The sequence below is a fragment of the Pieris brassicae genome, chromosome 14 (assembly GCF_905147105.1).
Source record: "Pieris brassicae chromosome 14, ilPieBrab1.1, whole genome shotgun sequence".
In the NCBI taxonomy this organism is placed as follows: Eukaryota; Metazoa; Arthropoda; class Insecta; order Lepidoptera; family Pieridae; genus Pieris; species Pieris brassicae.
Genome location: NC_059678.1, coordinates 4,645,589 through 4,662,562, shown reverse-complemented (window position 1 = coordinate 4,662,562; position 16,974 = coordinate 4,645,589). Strand labels below are relative to the sequence as shown.

General features: G+C 40.1%; 1 protein-coding gene across 1 annotated transcript in view; it reads right to left on the bottom strand.

Annotated features, from left to right (window-relative positions):
* The window catches only part of LOC123717978 (poly [ADP-ribose] polymerase tankyrase), a 42,336-nt gene that overhangs the window by 18,166 nt on the left and 7,196 nt on the right, over positions 1-16,974 (bottom strand). Inside the window, exons 3-8 of the mRNA XM_045674287.1 lie at positions 12,767-12,862; positions 10,275-10,482; positions 6,431-6,575; positions 5,123-5,231; positions 3,385-3,473; positions 592-735 (exon numbers count right to left, since the gene is read on the bottom strand). Of these exons, the coding sequence (XP_045530243.1) occupies positions 592-735; positions 3,385-3,473; positions 5,123-5,231; positions 6,431-6,575; positions 10,275-10,482; positions 12,767-12,862 (791 nt within the window). The remainder of the gene's footprint in view (positions 1-591; positions 736-3,384; positions 3,474-5,122; positions 5,232-6,430; positions 6,576-10,274; positions 10,483-12,766; positions 12,863-16,974) is intronic.

The following is a 16,974-nucleotide window of genomic DNA, read 5'->3' as shown; positions in this document are numbered from 1 at the left end:
GCTGAATTATATGTATTAGGTACTTAACAACAACGTCATCGGCTGTTACGACCAAATATACATCCTTTCGATGCCGTTACAACAGATTTTGACTGTACGGTTAGCAAAACAAATGTTTCATACATTGTTTGACACCAGTGTTTGGTGGCAGACAATACATTTATAGAACTGTTAACCTCACATTTTTTTTAAAACTTATACATAAATTTAAAACAGCGTACTAATATTATAACCACGCGATAAGAAGTGTTCTAGAAGCTAGGAAGGGGCCAGGGGGTATCAAATCCTTTCCTATAGGGACTTTCGTCCGACACACTTTTGCCTAATTAAGCAAACAAGTACAGTTATAAACGTCAACAGAAGATGATAAATTGATTTTAAAAGTGCATTTACTACCAAATCAAGGACGTAGAGAGGGCAAGAAGAACTGGCAAGAAACTCTCCGTCACTCTCGTTAACCGCCAAGTTTTGAGTCATACAAATTTGAACTGGAGCAAATCAAAGACTAGGATCATTATCCCAGATCGCCTTCGCAGTGCGAACAAACTTCACACTTCCAATTACATTTTATAATATACAAATTTTCCTTACCTGTTTTCGTTTCGGATAAACACTACCAGCCACACAGTGCAGGGGCCGATCACCTGTACTAAGATGTTGAAAGTTAACTAATTCAGTTATCCTTTCATTTGGAATCGAACCCGCTATCGATTGACCGCTGGTCGATTGGACGTCCTGAAATTTAATTCATTTTCCTACATGGCTTGGTTCTGAGGCTGCAAAAACTAACACGATTGCATGGTCTCAAATAGGTATGGACGATTTTTGTATAATAAAACTTTTTTGTTAAAAATTCCTTATTGGAGCATGGCACAGCTGTCTCCTGTCACCCAAGTGTGGGGTCAAGCATCAGGTCCATTTTGTTACGACGTCGTAACTACAGTGTCACACTTTTCTCAACCGTCGATTAAAATTGGAAGAAATATCCAACAAAAATGTATTTATTGTTATTCCTTGCATTATTAACAATGACAAAGTTTCAATTATCTAACGGTTCAAACTCAAACTCAAAATATCTTTATCCATATAGGTAAACCTGTACACTTATGAACGTTAAAAACAAGTTAAATTAATTGTAAATTTACATTTACTACCAGTTCGCAAGTCAAGAGCGTAGAGCGGGTAAGGTTCTGATTGCTAGGTATTTTAAAATATAGTATTGTCTTTTGTTAACACGGCTTTTACACATTAAGAAAACACTTTTTAAATTAATTGCAGCTATGTATTATTATTATAAACTTATAATTATTTAAATTTTTCCGACGTTTCGCGTGCTTTACAGCGTGCATGGTCACGGACTGAAGACAAAAGGTGTTGAATGTCAAAAAGTATCACAGCTGTAGCGAAAGTTGTGTTATCTGTATTTATTTCCCCGGAGTTGGTATCGACTAAAAAAACGGGTTTTTTGCAGAAATGACTCACGGTGTCCTATATTTTCGCGGATTGTTTTGTTGTATGTAAAATAATTATAAGTTTATAATAATACAAATAGCTTTAATCCGGCGAAAAAGTGTTTTCTTAATTTTAAAATATATTATATTAATATTACAGGTAACAATACATCATGTAAGTTGTTCCTAAGTGTGTCACATTTAAGCCTAGAACTGTCTTCCAGATACTAGTATACATTGTCTTATTAAGCCTGCATAACTTACTAAATTATTCCCCATATAATGGTTATTATTTATTTACTGGCAATACTAATATTGACGACGCTTTTACCGACCCAAGTATGTGGAACTATATAGTCGTTTTTTCTTATTACAGTACATGGTGTTCACATATAATTATCAAATCAATGTACAAAATATTATAGAAACAATTTTAAAAGAGTAAATATTTATTTATTTGAATTCCGTCTTCCGTCTGTTGATTTATTTGAGTAAGATTGCAAAAATTAATCATTGTATTGACTATTTCCTGTCATTTGAATGAGCGATCGAGCCGCCATCTTGTCGAGGCGCCAAATTGTATTTACCTCACTCTGCTCCAGGTCATTTCTGATTCATCCCAATTGGTATCGTGGTAGGAAGCAGACATATCACTTCCAAGTTAAACAGTGAATATTTTCTTTATTACGGATACTGTGTGTATAATTTTCGGGCCCTAACGAGAATTACAACAAATTCAACAACATTATTGTACCTAAACAGTTACAACTAATTCGATAATCAAAATAATACCTACACCGATTACCCTATAATAAAAACAATTAAAAAAAATATATTTGTAGGCCTAAATCTAAACTAACAATATAGCAAGCAGCTCTTGTGAACTCAGCCAGTGTACCAACAAATAGGTCTACCTCAGAAGAAATTTTGTTAATTGTTCGTATTGCTCGCGTGAGTGGAGCTTTGTTAACCAAGTTGGAATGTGCTCGCGGTACATCCAAAAGTTTTGACGGAAGCCTCAGGTTTCTACTTGGTACCCTTGGACCCAGTTTCTCCATAATAACCAGTAGTATAAGTACACTGACACAGCTAGCTCTTCTGAGGCGTAGCTGGTCGTAACCCACCATACCCAGAAAATATGGAGTTTCTTGTGCTCGACCTTTTAGAAGGTACTAAAGTCATATATATAATATAATTTTGACGTTCAAAGTGCCATTTTATTAGTCCTAATTGATATAAATGATTAGACTTCGACCATACATTGTTACATTACTCACGATCCTGGTTATTTTTATTACATTTCAAGTAGTTTTATCCACTGACGTTTAGACATCAAAGTGACAGATGTAGTTAGTCTATGGCGTTCTAAATCAATATTGAGGCTGTCAAACTGATGTTCTGTTGAGTGACATTTGACAGCGCACAACAATTCTGACAACGGATTAGAATATAATATATTGTCGCAAAGTTGGTTTTAGAAATGCTCACCAGGACTTCAATGGACCTAATATTGTTTATATAACAAACGGGCAGAAGTCTCTCATGATGTTAAGTGATAGCCATGAACACTCAATGCCAGAGGACTCTCAAGGGCCGGCCTTTTAAGAATTGGTACGCTTAAGAAAAACACTTTTTGAACGGATTAAAGCTATGTATCATTATTAAAACTTATATTAGATAAAACAACTTTCTCTGCAGCTGTGATACTTTTGACATTTAACACCTTTCGTCTTCAGTCACCGTGACCACGCACGCTGTGAAGCACGCGAAACGTCGGAAAAAAAAATTTAGAATTATGTAAATAACTATAAGTTTTTAATAATAATACATAGCTTCAATCCGTTCAAAAAGTGTTTTTCTTAATGTGTAAAAGCTATTTTAACAAAAGACAATCTATTACCTAAGTCGAATTGGTTCGGAATAAAACACATACCTGTGAGTTCGTTATTGACAAATGTTTCTTCACTCTAGCTGGTTCAGCTAAACGACACGCCTCCAACAAACAGTAGCCACGAAATTCAACTGAAAATTCAATTTTTTTACATGGCTTCCAAAATACATCTTTTCCAGCATGAAACGACTGCACTCTGTGGCCAAGTTAGCACTATGTTAGCTGGTCCGGCTAGCGTTTTGGCATTTTAAAAGTGTTTTATTTATTTTATTAAAGTATTTCCACAGCTACTAATTAAACAATTACATTAAACACAAACCCAAAAACGGAATACACATTCAAACATAAACCTTAGTTTTACCTATTTATACAAAAAATATAACAAAGTACACATTCATACTAAATTCTAGATTATAAGTTCTAAGATTCATTGATCGTTATAATAAATGTTTAATATAAATGAAGAATAACAAAGCCATTATTAATAAAAGGTACTAGAGTTTTTTTTATTTATTTTTTTAAGCATTTTTTAGTCACATTAAATAAGTCTATTTGCTGGTAATTTGTGTTATAACATGGCTGAGTTACGTAAATTTTTATTAGACCGAGGAATCTGGAATAGTTGGGTTTGCCTTGTATTGTATGATGAGTTCATCTTTAAAAGGAAGAATCTAGGACCTTCGGGCCAGTCAGTTGTCTCTTTTGAATGGAATCTCGCTGTTGGCCTTAAGGGCCTTTACAGTTCATCTCAGGCTGTTTTGTACCGCGACTAGCGCAAGGGCGTCTCCTGTGAGACTCGAACCTGGGCTTGGGCCGTCGCGGGGTGGTCAATCGCCTGAAGGGCAGGACAGAAGCTCACTGGAGTGAGCGAAGTGCGAAGTAAAGGTCCTCGCCTTCCCCGGTGAAGGCGGTTTTTTACCCTAACCTAATCTTGGCTATTATTATTTTCGGCTTTTAATTTATTGTTAGCTACGGTAATTGGATCGTCCGGAACCGTTAGTGTGTGTCGAGGCCTCCTACGAGCCCTTTTTGTCGGGAAGGGGTAGCAATTGATGCTTTTACCAGGGGATTGGGATGGTGTTAAGCCTTGTCGATGAGCTATGAGAGGCAGCTCCAGGTCGTGGTGGAGTTCGACGTTTCTCACGTAAGTGAGTTGTCATCGAGAAGCCGTTGGTATATATGCATAGCTGGAAATGTTTCGTAACCGCGTTTTAGGGTATGACGTCATCGATACGTGTCACAGATTGGTGTTAGTAGACATATCGTAAATGGATGTTAGGTAGGTTCATACGTATTTTTAATGCTTAATTATGAATAAATTGTCCTAAAATAAACAAAAACACCCAGTAGCATTTCGAAGACAAAGTGACCAGAGAATTTGACATGAAGCTTTCCTACTTCCAAACCCAATATAAAAAAAAATGAAGTCTATGTCTGTGTCATTATCATTTGTTAATCTCAAGCAAGTAGGTGATCATCCTCCTGTGCCTGACACATGCCATCGACTTCCTGGGTCGAAGGCAAGACAGTTTCCCCATGATATTTCCTTCACCGTTCAAGTGAATGTTAGATGCTCATATAGAACGATAGTTCATTGGTGCACAGCCGGTGATCGAACCTACGACCTCAGGGATGAAAGTCGCACGCTGAAGCCAAGCCTGCTTCCTATTTAATACAGCTTAAGAGAAACACTCCTAGCAAGCATTCCAAATTCCTGTGCACCAATGGAGGCTGCAAAGAATCTACTTGTCTATGTGAGCCATATGCTGGATATACTTACAGGCGAGTCGATCCCTAAGTTCTCTCGTAGGTGCAACATCTAATGCTGACTTTCCATGGCAGTTCAGTAATGTCGGGTCTGCACCTTCGCTGAGTAGTAGCGAGCAGACCTACAAACACAAATAACCAGTTTGTTGTAATACATAAATTTAATTTAATCTTCAGTCTTAATTCTGTATTGAATTTAATCGTTAGTATTAAATCTGTAATAAATTTAATCTTTAGTCTTAAATTTGTATTAAGTTTAATCTTGTGATGGGGGGAGGGGTAGTGTAGTACCAACAATAACGTAAGGAAAACCTTTTAATAAATTAAAAGGCTTTATTTATGTATACCCTCAAATTTCGGTTAGTAGTCAATAAAGGAGATCAAAAACAGCGCATACGCAGACATTTGTGACAATGAAAGGTAAAACGCTAAATTAAATCATAACCAGAATTTGCTGTGTGCTTCATCACGATAGGTTATTTATTATTTAAATATAAGAATACTTATATATAACCACCATATATAGTAATAATGACTTTTGTTACGATAATTATTAGTGCCTTTATAATTCAAACCTTTTTGGTGTTGTTTATGGCGTTTGACATAACATTGACAGAATGCGTGCTGCAAATATCGTCAAAGAGGATGAAAGAAAAATGAGTCAAGAGTTATTATATTGATACAATACATATAAAATAATTACAGTCGCTAATTGTTTGTGGCATTAATCTTGAAAATCCATGGTTTTCACATGGCCAAGTTACATGTCGGAATACCAAAAAACTATTTATATACGCGCCAGAAAAACAAACAAAGAATGTTGCATAATACAGCATTTTTAATTAATTATACCAATTCGAAATCAATATTCATAGTTAAGACAGGACAACGTCTATCGAGTCCGCTAGTTTTAAATGAAAACGTCAACAAAATTGCTAGTTGAAACTGTCAAAACTGTCAAAAACAAATAACGTTATTTACACGTCTGTAGTCCAGTGTAGAAACACAGCCTTCCTAAAAACTTGTTAAAAGTGCCAATATCGTGTGGCATTGTGACCTTTTGTTTTGCTGCTACCTGGAGTCTTGGGGATTAGGAAAACGGACCCAACACTACCTGATACATTACAAAACATTTCACTCATATTATTTACTAGAAATTCGTCATTTGTTAATTATAAATACAATTTGACAAACATCTGCTATTTGCTTACACGTTAATAATAAATAACGCAAAAAAAAATTAAATCAATATAAACAATAATAAAAAATATATAGAATTCTAATGACATATTGATATATTTCCAGTACAAAGAACACCTACCTCCAACCTCGCCTTGCTAGCAGCTTCATGCAACGGTGTAAAGGCCCAGAGATCAGTCGCATTCACATCGGCACCAGCTCGCACCAACAATTCCGTCACTTCATAATGCCCATACGAGCAGGCGTTGTGCAGGGGCACGAGACCGCTGTAAATATAAGATAATCTTCACAAATAGAGAATTAAAAAACAATTATAGATCACAAATTTATGGTAATGAAAATATACCTCGATACGTACGCACGACACGTACGCAGTCTACGAGCGTTACGAACGTACTGAGCGCTAAGCGTTTCTCCGTCTCATAATTTTGACCTTAAAAACCTGCGCTTGAGTACACAGCTCGTAAAACTATATGCCGATGAGTACCGGGATAAAGAAAACTCCAGAGATCAAGCACCACATCTTACATTTAACCTACAGGAACATGCGGATTAGGTACACACACACACACAAACTGTGTCTCTATGATCACGTCAAAGAATTATCTTACAAATTAAAATCTTTTATTTTCAGATAGCGATTTTTTTCTAATTAACATAATTACGCCCATATATATACCCATAAGATGTAAGCCTTAATGCTAACACAATACTAAAGACAGTCATGTCATCATAAGCAAAAGTAGTTAGATAACATTATTGTCTTTTGTTAAAATAGCTTTTACACATTAAGAAAAACACTTTTTGAACGGATTAAAGCTATGTATTATTATTAAAAACTTATAATTATTTACATATTTCTAAATTTTCAATTTTTTCCCGACGTTTCGCGTGCTTTTCAGCGTGCGTGGTCACGGTATATCACTTGTATACGTATTAATCATTTCAAGTTAATAATTAAAATAAGTATTTTTAAAAGTGAATCCACAAACTCGTATAACAGAACGTAGCTATTCCCATAAGACATGTAACGCGTCGACTATGGGCTCGGCAGTACGTTGCCGGACCTTTAAGAATCAATTTAAAAATACATTGGCATGTCATGTACAGTTGAATTCCTGTATAAAAACGTTTTTGACATACAAGCATTCGTGTAACTCTCTCCACACACCGCACGTGCTAATTAGCAACCTTCTAGGCTTTTAAGCTTGATTAAAAAGAGTGGCGGAGAGTTTATTGTTTATATATTATGTAACATTAGAAGCATTTAATGTCGATAGTCGATACCAACTCCGGGGCAATATATACAAATAACACAACTTTCTCTACAGCTGTGATACTTTTGACATTCAACACCTTTTGTCTTCAGTCCGTGACCATGCACGCTGTAAAGCACGCGAAACGTCGGAAAATTTTAAATTAAAAATTATGTAATAATTATAAGTTTATAATAATACAAATAGCTTTAATCCGGTTTAAAAAAAAACCAGTTTTCTTTCAATGTGTAAGAGCTATGTTAACCAAAGACAACACTAAGCATTTAATGTATATTTTCTTTTTTTGACGTTCTTAGTGTACATTGTGTTACCTACATGAATTTTTGACTTTAACTATGACTTAGGTCTGTGGTTCATGATCCCATGTTTTATTTTTAATAGGCAAGACAAAGAGCAAGCAAGGGCCTGGCACATAGACTTTTGGGGATTACGCCGGTTTCCGCACGATGTTTCACTAAGTCTGCAGCACATACGGGGTTCGAGACTATGATCTTTGGGATGTGTGTGATGTTAAGTGGCATGCTGAAGCCGGTAGGCTCTACTCTATATGATATATTTCTTGCCAATTCTTGCCTCTACGCCATTAACTTGCGAACTGGTAGTAAATGTTGAAGTTCACAAGTTTACTTGTTTATCGATATGAATAATATTATTTTGAGTTTAAGTTTATAAATCAATTTAAAGGAATCAATGTCTCTGTCGCAGTAAAGTAGTTGAATCAGAGAGTCAATTGAATCTCTAGACAGTTAATTAAATGTCGATATTCAATCAAGTCGCTAGGATTTTGATTCAAATAAAGCAGCGTCGAAAACGTTTAACTAACTGTCTGACCGAAAGCCAGCGTGTTGATTAACAATGTTAAACAAGATGATGAAGAACTGAGAGCTTGGATATACCGTGTTTTGCTTTATTATAAATGGTTAGGTTAGGTTAGTCTCGTTGCCTAGCAACGTTTAAGAATATCGTTAAACGTTTCGTTCAATCACTTGTCTGACGGAACTTTACTGCGACAGCGCTTCAACTTTTTACGTCTGGACATCTGTATACATGTATATATGTATTGTAGAATTGTTTTTTATTTTATTCATGTTAACTGTATTATTTCGAAATATATATATTGTAATTAAAAAATTATATAATCTTTGGTATCTTTTATTAATGATGGCTTTGTACCTTTTTACTAAATATATATAATAACGATCAAAGCATGTTGGATTTGATTAGAAATATACACATCTGTTTTAAATTAGGTAATAATTGTTAAGGTTAACCTTTCGCCTTGCAGTCAGCCAGGCGTCAACCTAAAGTATGAACGTAGCCATAGCAGCTCCTGTGCGTCAACTAGGCTAGGCAGCACCGCGCTCCCCGACAGGCTGACCTGATAGCGGTTACGTCCCGATTTACAATACTTGAGATGGCTATCATAACCATAGAACTTGATGAAGAGGAATTGGACAGGGGCAAGAGTTGACAAAGAGACGTGAGTTCGAGTACAGAAAGATGTCATTGCGGAACTCATCGCATCGAGGTTCAGAGCCAGTTTTGAGGCGAGGCGATTGCGTTACGATTCCGATTAGTGCCTTGCAGTATGGAGTTTCATAGAAACTGCACTCGAGGTGATATGGTGACCATTAACTGTGCCTCATGTGAGTTTGGATGTGTATTCCAATTTTGGCTTTCGTGTATAATTGTTAAGGTTTAATACATAGTTGGAAAACTGATGAGAAAATAAAAAACTTCGTCCTATACTAATACCGTTTTGGAATTTCAGATTAAAGATAAAAATATTAGTTGAGAAACGTTTCATACTGGCCAGGCTGAGATTAGGAATTCTAAATTAAATTTTTCTCAAACCACTGTTTCATTTTCCCATTTTTAAAATGGAAAACATGACATAAATTCAAATTAATTTCTTCCAAAAGTAATACATTATAAACCTGGATTGTCAAAAGATAATTTTTCCTGTACCAGATGTACTTTTGGCACAGCCAATATCTCCCCAATTCTACTTCGACAGATGTCTATTCCCGTTGAATCAAAAATCATCCAGGATACAATTCTGAACTTCATAAACAGCAATGAGAATCTGATCAACTCTAGTCACAGATTACTGGTCAGTTTCTCATCCCAGTCCCACCCCAATGAACTTTTATATATCATTCGTTCTTACAGATACCGGCAAACTTCTTGAGCATTAAACAAGGGAGTGGGGGAAAGTTTGCGCATCGTACACAGCGCGGGACCCAAACGTCAACTGATTTATCAATCCCGCGATCGACACGTCACTACCTAAAAACCGCTTCTGCGCAGCCAAGGTCATTTGTTCAAGATGTTTGCCGGTACCTGTACCAAGGAAGACATCCTGAAACCTTTCCGACTCAAATGTGTCATGGAAAGGCTGATCACCTACTTGCCTATTAGATTACTTCGTATTTTAATTTACATAACACTTGAGTTAAACGTATATTAATCAATAAACCTTTTTATAAATTTGACAAATCGATTTACTCCAGATGAAACAGTTTGTATGACTCAAAACTTGGCGATTAAAAAGACTAACGGAGAGTTTTTTGCCAGTTCTTCCTGTCTTCGCTCTTGGCTTGCTTTTAGAATCAGTTTAACATCACTTCTGTTGACGTCCATAAGTGTACTTGGTAATATGAATAAAGTATACCAATTGAATCTCACCCTTTATCCTTAGCGTGAACATCTGCCCCTCTCTGAAGGAGCAGCCTCACCGCCCTGGCCCTGTTGTAGCCGGCTGCCAAATGTAAGGCAGTGGATCTCCTTCCATCACTGGCATGTACGTTTACATTTAGTGGTGTTAAGAGTGACGCCAGACGGTCATCTGCGCCGGACCTGGCTGCTTCCAACACGTCTGAGGCGCAGTATTCGCCTGGACAATTAAAAAGTTTTGGTTAGATTGGCGTTTAGTCGATCTACCATTCGTTACATGTTAAATAAAGGCTGTCAAAAGATCAACATAAAGTTGGAATACAGGTAAACCAAGAGAAATACAAAGATTTTGTTTGTTTTTACCAGAAAAATGGTATCAGTTTTGGACACGTCAGCCACTAGGGAAGCATCCGATACCGATATATAGGCGATACTTTGGGTCTTCTGATAAATCATTGGCGATATTTTAATTGCTGATACAACAACCATGCGCCGGGTTGTCTCTCTCCATAAAATATGGCGAGGGGGCCGATGGCTGACCATGCGTCATACTCGTGACGGGTGCTACTTGTGGTGACTGGTCGAATTTGAATTCGTGTATGCGGTGATGTTAGTTATTTTCGACCATGTATTTGCGTCTTGTTCCCACGTGAATGTAAGTGCGTGCTCCTATTTCACCATGCCTCCTGCTGATAGAGGATCTTTGACAATCTGAGACAAATCTTTGTTTTAAATTTATTTTATTATTATTAATTACTTAAGATGTCATTTTGAGCATGGTGTGATGGTTGCAGCTCCTTACAAACGTTGTGTAATACAAAAAAAACTTGGCAATTAAAAAGAGTGGCGGAGAGTTTATTGCCAGTTCTTCTCTTTCGTTCTACGCCCTTTGAGAACTGGCAGTAAATGTAAAATTAGAAGCATTTAAAGTTTTTTTTATGACGTTCATAAGTGTACATTTACCTATATGAATAAATGATTTTTGACTTTGACTTTGAACGATACTTTTCGAATTTCGTGCTTTAAAAGAGTAATGTAAACGTGCATCTTGTTTGATCTAGTTCGTTGCAAACGAGACACGCACTATCTATGCCCGGGAAATCCCCGCGTTTAATTCAGTTTGTTGTCCCTCTCACCCGTAAGCACCAACCTTGTGCCCGCGCATTCCAATTCGCTAGACATTTCAGTTGGCTTCTAACTGCTATCGAGCTTAGTATGTTTTTGGTACAAAATAAAATTACATTACAAAAATCTTATCAATGTTTATTTTAATTTAGCTATTTCGTTTAATAACTAAACCCTTAATCTTAATAATATAAGATGTATTGTACCATAATTAAATTTTAATAAGCGTTTGTACGCTCTCGACAATATTTCTATAAGATTATCGTAATTGGTATTTAACGGAATTCGTAAAAAAAAACAAAACTTACAGATGCACTGTTATAGAACTAACGGGGGAAAAATACTAAGAAAAATGGAAAAATATGGTGAAGGCTTTTAACATACAAAAAATAGACCACTAAAAAAGAATTGTAACTTAAAAATTTTGAAACTTATACTAACACAACTAATACAAATATTAAGGAATGTATACTAACCATTGTTGTATGGATTAATAAATGAAGCTTTAATAATAATAATAATAATCGGAATTGGTCACTTTGTCGTATCACTTGGCCACATTGCATGGTTTATTTTTTTTCAACGCGGAAAATTAGTTGTATAGAACCGAAAAAGCATCGCATAAAATGCCGTTTAAGTAGCGATAATTAAAAAAAAATGCTTGTAATAGATTATTTATTTTCTTGGATCAATCACTATCAGACCTAATACCTACCGGGTGATAGGACTTCCTGTCCTTTCGTCTTGATGTATCATCAATATGATCATCAATATGACTAAAAACTTTCATACGAAACCATTCTTATGAAAGTTCATTCATTGTTTGTTGTTTTTTTGTTTTATTATACATGTATACTAAGTCTTCGTTAAATTAATTTTAAATTTATGGCATGATGCAGAAGTCACAGGCTCCTGGAATACAGCTTTCATATTCCTTCCTAAATGTTATACGGTTGGACTAACACTTTAACACAGAAATCTTACAATAGTTTACAATTGTAATTGTTAAAATTTTATAGTGTTATGTAGGAATGACTGTCAAGTACAGATGGAAGAGACAGGCAAAGACACAGGGAATCTCAGTATGGAGGCTTGTCCAAGGCTTCGAGGAGCAAGAGCACAATTACCTTCCAAAAGGAACATTTCCTGTTAATCAATTAACATATTGACTTATCAATGTCACATATACTGTATTATTGTTGGAATAGTCAAAATTACATCAAAATCCGTTTAGTAGTCGAGATAAAACTATTACGGACGGATTAATCATTGAAAAATGAGTTCAAAGTTTCGCTATCTTTACTGACGCAGGCGCAAACTAAAAGCCTCATTAAGAAGCAGATAAATGAAGATGAAGTAGCAATAACAATTAACATTACCTGTGAGTACAGGCCTCGCTACAGAATCGGATAAATCAAGTGGAGTCTTTCCCTCTGTATTCCGTATGTTCGGATCAGCTCCATGTTGAAGTAATGCTGAAAAAAAAATGTCTTTAGTTCGACTTACAAAAAAAATCGTTTCAATATATACTAATTGACATCAATAAAAAAAATATAACCATACAGATTCAGTCTTTTGACTTAGGGAGCGTTCAAGTATTACGTCACGCAATTTTTGGAGATTCTTAACCCCCCCCCCCCCCCAAACGCGCCGTAACGTTTCGGGACCAACCCCAGTGACTCTTTATACCTAAAACTTACCATTATGTGGTGTAAAGTACTGGAAAGTGGAAAATAATAAAAACAAAAACGCGTAATTCAAATTCAATAACGTTTTACAAGAACCTCCTCCAGCCCCCCCCCCCCCGCAAAACTCGTTACGTAATACTCGAACGCTCCCTTACTATCATTTACCAACAAGAAGTATATATATATTTTTTCATGAAGTGAAAATGCGCTTACGCAGGCCCGCGTCACGCTCGATGGGTCTCCACTCAAAACCCTCTGCTACTCGAGAGGTAGCGAGACTAAACACACCTCAGCCCTACACATGCTCTTAAGGTGGGCCCTCGGGGTTCTCCAGACATTCTATCCAAGGAACAAGATATATATAGGTTATATATAAGGACAGAGGCTATTTCAGCGCAGAGGAATCAGTCACCCACGTAGTCCTAGAATGCGAGGCTGCGACTAAACAACGTGCAGAAATCCTTGGAACAGCAAGGTCGCTCCGTGAAGCCTGCGAAGTACCCAGGAGGCTTCTGTGCTTTTGGAAGGAGTTAGACTGGCTTAGTTAACCAGGACTTTACGCACAATGGACCTACTGAGCTTCTAAGTGCGGAAACTGAGTCCACACATACATACATACGTTATATAAATTCATCCCTGTGTATCTTAATTATAGTTAACTGCAGTGTTGGGCATCAGAGTGCAACATGGATCCTAGAGCTTGGATAACCGCTGTGTACAAATAGTCTCTATATATTGGAAACCAAACTGAAACTGGCTTGCTTTAATAACAAAGTCGTCGTGTGTCAGGCACAGAAGCCTGACATATTAAACAAATTGTTCGAAGTACTACTTATTACTTAATTGACTGCATTGCAGTGACTATAGTCTTATGAATTTATGTATGATCTGCAACTATATAAGCTGATAGATATCAGAGCTTCAAGAAGATGGTCCGTCCACAAAGCTAATGGGAAGGCATGCAAGTATTGGTTTCATTTTTTTAATTGCTTTTAAATGTTCATTGTGTACACATTAAGGTAGTATACTTATAAGAGTACAAAACATACAAATATCTATGTCAAGGAACACCTTAGGCATATAACATTTTGTTACGAAGACGGGTCGACTGCAATGCTTCTAGATTTTTCCACTACTTAGAGAACTTTTCAGCAGGCTGTAATATGATTTCTGACCGTTTCAGGAGAGGGTCAATCACATATTAGATAATTGTAATTTCCATAATGTTACCCTAGTTTTCAGGAAGTTGAAACCTTTTTTCAGTCGGTTTCAGAACATGCGTAGTAGATTGGTGCAGTTTTCAGGAGACCCGTTTTCAGGCCTAGGTATTCTAGACCAAACTTTCTAGGTGTGAGACAAGGAAGAAATGATACGAGAGAGAGAGAGAGAGAGAAGATCAGAACTTTCTCGAAAGTAGACTGAGCACTCTAGAACGCCGTACGACAAGGACGGAGCAACGTGCGAAAGAGACAAAGAGTGAGGACGTTCTAGAATTCTGCAATCGCTACTCAGTAGCAAGCCCGCCTAGAAAGTTCTCGGATATTGTTTAGAATTATTCCCAGGGATATATAAGCGAGCCGAAACGCGACTAGTGACCGGACGGTCTTCTGCCTTTACAGTGCACACGAGCCTCTCCATATACTGTATTGCCGTAGCTTTTATTAGTAAAAACTCAAGCAATCGCCGTTGAGGATCCGCCTTGCACCCACTTACGCCGACGCCGAAGCAGAGAAAGCGCTGCGCCTAGTCCGGCCTCCCACCAGCGGGTCTCACCGGAGGATGCGCATGTGCGGACCGAGCTGAGGTGTTCAGGCTGTGCCTGGCAGACTCCGGCTCCAGCTATGGAGCGAAAACCGCGTCGCGATGCGTCCGGCCCGCGTGCCAACGTACGCTCCCGCTCTCGCGGTCGAGCCGCGTTACCGCCGCCGCCGTCGTCGTCGCCGCCGAAATCAAGTTCGTCGCGCAACCGGTCCTTGAGTGGCTCTCGCTCGCGTAGCGATCGAGCCCCGGGACCCGGAGACGAAAAACCGGGCGAAAAAGCTGTTTTTGCGAAACAGCTCTCGTCGCGGTATACTGCCGTTCGACACCCTGTCGAACCGGCCCCCCACAACCCCTCCCCCGCAGTGTTTACTACAGCGGACCTTTCAGACAATTCCACACTAACTCACGCAGACCCCGAGGTCTCTGGTGACTCGCGCCCGGCTGGCGCTCGAGCCCCCCTCGCGGTACACAGTGAAAGTTACAGTGAAAGTGTTTGTGTTCAAGCTAAAAGTGCCGTTGAACAGTCGCAGCTCTCGTCGCGGTATACAGACGATGAGAGTACCTATACGACTACCCCGCACCGACCTCACCCCTCGACATCGATGGCGCCACCGGACTTAGCTACGCACCGAATAGCAACTGTAAGTACCGGTGTTGATATTCATCGTGCCGAGGGCGATAGCCACGCTCATGGGCACGACCCCGAAGAGCTGTTGGCCTATTTGGAAGGCGACCTGCGGCCATCGCAGCCCGTCTCACCTCGCGCCGGCTATGAGTTGGATGCGCTTTTTGTTGCGCAAACAATCATAGGCCGGTTCGCTACAGACGGGCTCGCACGCGCTATGTGTGAGTACCTAGCGCAGACCCGCAGGCGCCTTCTAAGTGAAGGCCTAATGACTTCGCCACTGTCGAGTGACGAACATGACGCGCTTGCCGAGGCAAGACGCGTACAATTACGCCGCCCGCCGCCGCGCGACTCCGATGAGGACGCCGCCGGGTCGGCACCCAAGCGTGTCTGTGCGCAGACCACGCCACCTGGTGTCAAGTTCACGACACCAATCACACAAGTGCAACCGGCGCCGCTCTCGCAGCGAGACCCGCGCCGCCGGCGCCAAACGGACATGCCCACGGACACGGCGCCTACCGCGGCGCCCCCCGCACCCCCCGCGCCCCGCGCTGCCCTTGCGACGGCTCTTCCGACGCCGCAAGATGCGGCGAACAATAATAACGATAACGCAGCGGCCTCTTACGCCGCAACGACCGCCTCGCCGGCAGTAGGCCGCCGGCCCCCCCTTGCACCCCTGCCCCCCGCGCCTCCAAAGCCCAAGTATCCGCCGTTTGTCATCGAGTCTCTCCCTGACTGGACAACGCACGTCAGGGAGATGAAGCGGCGGCTTGGGCGCACAATTAATGCGCGCGCATTCGGGCAGGGGTTAAAAATCTTACCCCAAGACGAGGAGGAGTACCGTTTGGTGCAGCGGTACCCAGGGGAGTTAGAGAGTAGCGGCGTAAAAGTCGTCTACTTCTCATACTCCCTACCAGCGGAGCGGCAGCTGAAGGTGGCGCTACGAGGCATTCCGGCGGACACGGAGCCCGAGGCCATCTTGTCGGAGCTGCGCGACTTAGGGTTCGAGCCGGAGCACGCTCAGCCCATACGTGCCAGAAGGGGCAGGCCGGGGTGCATATTTTTAATTATCCTGCGCCGCACCCCCGACCTCACCCCCGCTATATACAACATAAAGGAGCTGTTGTGTATACCGGGGGTCACCATTGAATCTTGGCGGGGCAAAAGGGGCCCCGCTCAGTGCCACCGCTGCCAAGGATTTAGGCACTCCTCGCACCAATGCCACCGGGCCTTAGCCTGTGTGCGGTGCGGGGAGAAACACCACTCCGCCGACTGCCCCCTACCAAAGGGGGCCACGCCGAAATGCGCCAACTGCAAGGGGGCGCATACGGCTAACCACAGCACGTGTCCGGTGCTGAAGGAGGAGGCGCGCAATAAGCGCGCAGGCACGGTGGCGCACACCACAGGGGGCAAGGGTGCCGCGGACGCGCGCGGTGCGCGCGGTACGCAGTATGCGGAATTAATTTCGTACCCTGCGGAGCCTCCCAGAGGTCAACGCAGGCGCCCCCGAGGT